This window comes from Pyrus communis, chromosome 4, assembly GCF_041283825.1.
Source record: "Pyrus communis isolate YQ-2024b chromosome 4, ASM4128382v1, whole genome shotgun sequence".
Classification (NCBI taxonomy): Eukaryota; Viridiplantae; Streptophyta; class Magnoliopsida; order Rosales; family Rosaceae; genus Pyrus; species Pyrus communis.
Window position 1 is genome coordinate 16,754,226 of NC_142568.1, and position 2,962 is coordinate 16,757,187.

The window sequence follows — 2,962 nt, forward strand, 5'->3', positions numbered from 1 at the left end:
TGATAACAAAATTTTAGTATATTCTGAATTTTTATATTTATTTTCTGATTGTATCTACGTATCTTGTAATTAATATTTACATTTGTATTGAGTTCATTGTTATTTTTGAACATGTTTTATATCTTATTTTTTATATTTAACCATGAATAAAAATAAGTTGTACAATAATTCAAAGTATTGTTCAACCAGAAAAATAATAATTTAAGGGTCTGAATAAACTCAAAAGAGTGGTGTTTACCAAAAACACTCTTAACATAAATTGATAAGGATCCAAGAATTCAATGTTTGATATGTTAAATTCCCCAAAAGTATATACGTTTTTAATTAGTTTCGTCATCTTCTCTCTTTCTCTTGTTAATCCTAGTGATCATACTTTGATCTCTCATCTTAAGGAGAGAGAAATCAACATGGAAATCATAAAAATTAATACGTTCCTTCAGAACTGTGTTGTTGGACTTGAAGGGCAGTAATGGAAATCCTCGTGATCTCTTAATCTGTGTAGACAATCAACTGATGAATATTGCTCCTCCATCATCTTATGGCACTTCACCAACTCACCCTATAATATACAAGTAGTGGACAAATTACCAGTCAATAAAACAGTACCAGGAATAAAATGTTAGATGTTAATCAGCCAAAGAAAAGGGCAAATTAAAAAGGGCATTTGATACTGAAATTAATTAAGTGACCTTTTGATCATTATCCAATACACTTGTAAGACACGTGAGGTAGGCATTGTCCGATATGGCTGCTGAAAGTTGTATCTTATCCAGACTGCACCTTAGAGCAGATATTGCAACCACACTTGGCCTATAATCCAGAAACTTGGAATCTGAAAAGTTCATAATAATTTTTGTTTCTTAATTATGTGTACTATCAGAAAATAATAATACTGAGTAGTTTTATAATTATAATCGATATTACTACTCTAAGTTACATTAAAGAGAGGGGAAGAGCTTCAACATTGGACGTAATGAGTTGAAAGAAAAACTCTATTCACGAGGGCAATCCACCCACTTGTAGTACAAGTGTTTTAAGAGTTTCTATAAATTTGAGAAATTAATTTATAAAATAAAGGATAATTTAGAATTAATAAGTATCACTTGGTGTAAATTTTATGAATCTCATTGATTGAATTATATAAATCATTTACAATATATAGGGTTGCATCCAGAGTAATTTAAGTAATTAACCAACACTAATTACTATTACAATACTTTAGGAGCAAGTCATCTAGAAGAAGTGCATGTGAAATAAAAGCCCTTCTAACACTTGGGAAAAAGGAAATTTAGAGTTAATAATGGATATACCGGCTACATACATCGAATAATTAAGTTCGAAAAAACATACCCGAAATAGCTCGAAGAAGCAAATTGTTGAGTAGGGCAATGATCTCTTCATGAAGTTGGGGCTTCAATGAGTCCAGAAACCATGAGAACAGTTCTAGGTACGAGTAAGCCGTTGTAGAAGCAAGGCGCCATCCTAATGCATTTAGCACCATCATTTCCACTCGTTGGATTGTGCTTGGCTCAAATGAATGTTCCAGATCTTCCATCTGCGATCAATGAATCAACACAGTAATTAAACCTTTGCAGGAACAAATAATGGTGTCATTCTTCATTAATAATGCAAATAATTAACGAATAGGCTGTCACCTGAATTTCAAGCAGGGAAGGATTGTAGGTATCACTGAACTTGGAGGCAATAGATAAGCAGGCAATAGACACCAATTCCACCATCCAATATTTCCATCCCTGAAAATACATACATGTATATAGATATTAAGTCAGATTTCCTTTCAATTTTGCCCAATACATAACTAATTAAACAGATTTCCTTTCAACTCGGATTAATTAAACTTAAAAGCATTATATATCATGCAGTCCTTACATTGCAATGGTTCGTGGACATGAACCGATCAAGGTAATTTGCAGCATAAAAAACAGTTCCAGGGGAGAGGTTCAACCGACTTGAAGACTGAAAACACAAACCAAAGAATTAAATAAATATTTAGCACTACTACCATGATAATTTTCAGATATATACTTAATTTAAACATATACATACGTGTATATATATATATATATATATATATATATATGCGCGCGTGTGTATTGACCTTGATGAACCATTGAATGCTTTTTAACCTAGCAATGACCAAATTATTCGAACACAGGTTATCGAGGTAATTAGGTTCAGGCATATAGCTCTTCTCCTTCTCCATGCATATGGTCAGAGCCTGCTCATACTCTTCCTTAGTTGTATACATTGATATTGATCTACAGTAACTTTTTGAACCAAAGTTAATGCCAGGGATAGGTTCAGTAGTCACTGCAGGGCTTGAAGGGCATACCTCATCGCAAAGCAAACTTTCCATGCAAACCATGTTTTGAATAATAAAAAAGAAGCTATGGTCACTAGTCAGTCTAAAAAATGTACACAGTTGTTTCAATAATAGGGTACTCGATCGACTGAGAGATGAGCGGTTTGAGAAAACGAAATTAAGAAAAACTTGGAAGATGGTGAAAAGAGGGAAGTTGAGGGGAAGTTATATAAGAGTTGGTGGGTAGTTACAGTCTTACAGACAGATAGAGAAATAAAAAGAGGGACACGCCCATCATGAAATGGGGTAAATGCAGTCCGAATAGTAGTGGTAGTGGTGGGTTAAGAAATTGTTTTATATTATTTTTGGTATGTATTGGTGTTTTTGTATTAAATTAGCTAGGGTTTAATTCTGACCGCGGCCGGTTACGTACCAATTGCGTGAGTCCACGCACGAGGATGTCTCTGTAGGCTAGTAGTGGAGTAAATGCTCCACCCCCCACCCCCCCCCCCCCCCCCCCCCCCCCCCCCCCTCTCTGTCTCTTTCTCACATCGTCCTCCCTTCAATGCAGGAAACGAGGGCAGAAACTCATAAGGTTTGTGACTGATGCGGTGGGTTGGTTTGGTTGGCACTGAACTT

General features: G+C 35.1%; 1 protein-coding gene across 1 annotated transcript; it reads right to left on the reverse strand.

Moving 5' to 3' along the window:
• Positions 1-233: 233 nt before the first annotated feature.
• Positions 234-2,583, reverse strand: LOC137722040 (putative cyclin-D7-1). Its single transcript, XM_068461042.2, has 6 exons — positions 2,120-2,583; positions 1,891-1,977; positions 1,656-1,754; positions 1,351-1,555; positions 690-832; positions 234-559 (listed from the first exon to the last, which is right to left on the reverse strand). Exons 1-6 carry the CDS (start codon positions 2,384-2,386, stop codon positions 437-439), a joined length of 924 nt encoding a protein of 307 aa, XP_068317143.1. The 5' UTR covers positions 2,387-2,583; the 3' UTR covers positions 234-436.
• Positions 2,584-2,962: the final 379 nt, after the last annotated feature.

Coding starts and splice junctions, on each gene's coding strand:
- LOC137722040 (XM_068461042.2), bottom strand. CDS start 2,386: ATGGTTTGCATGGAAAGTTTGCTTTGCGATGAGGTATGCCCTTCAAGC. Junction 1,978..2,119: donor GCATTCAATGGTTCATCAAG/GTCAATACACAC, acceptor TTGTGTTTTCAG/TCTTCAAGTCGGTTGAACCT. Junction 560..689: donor TATTGGATAATGATCAAAAG/GTCACTTAATTA, acceptor TGTATATTATAG/GGTGAGTTGGTGAAGTGCCA.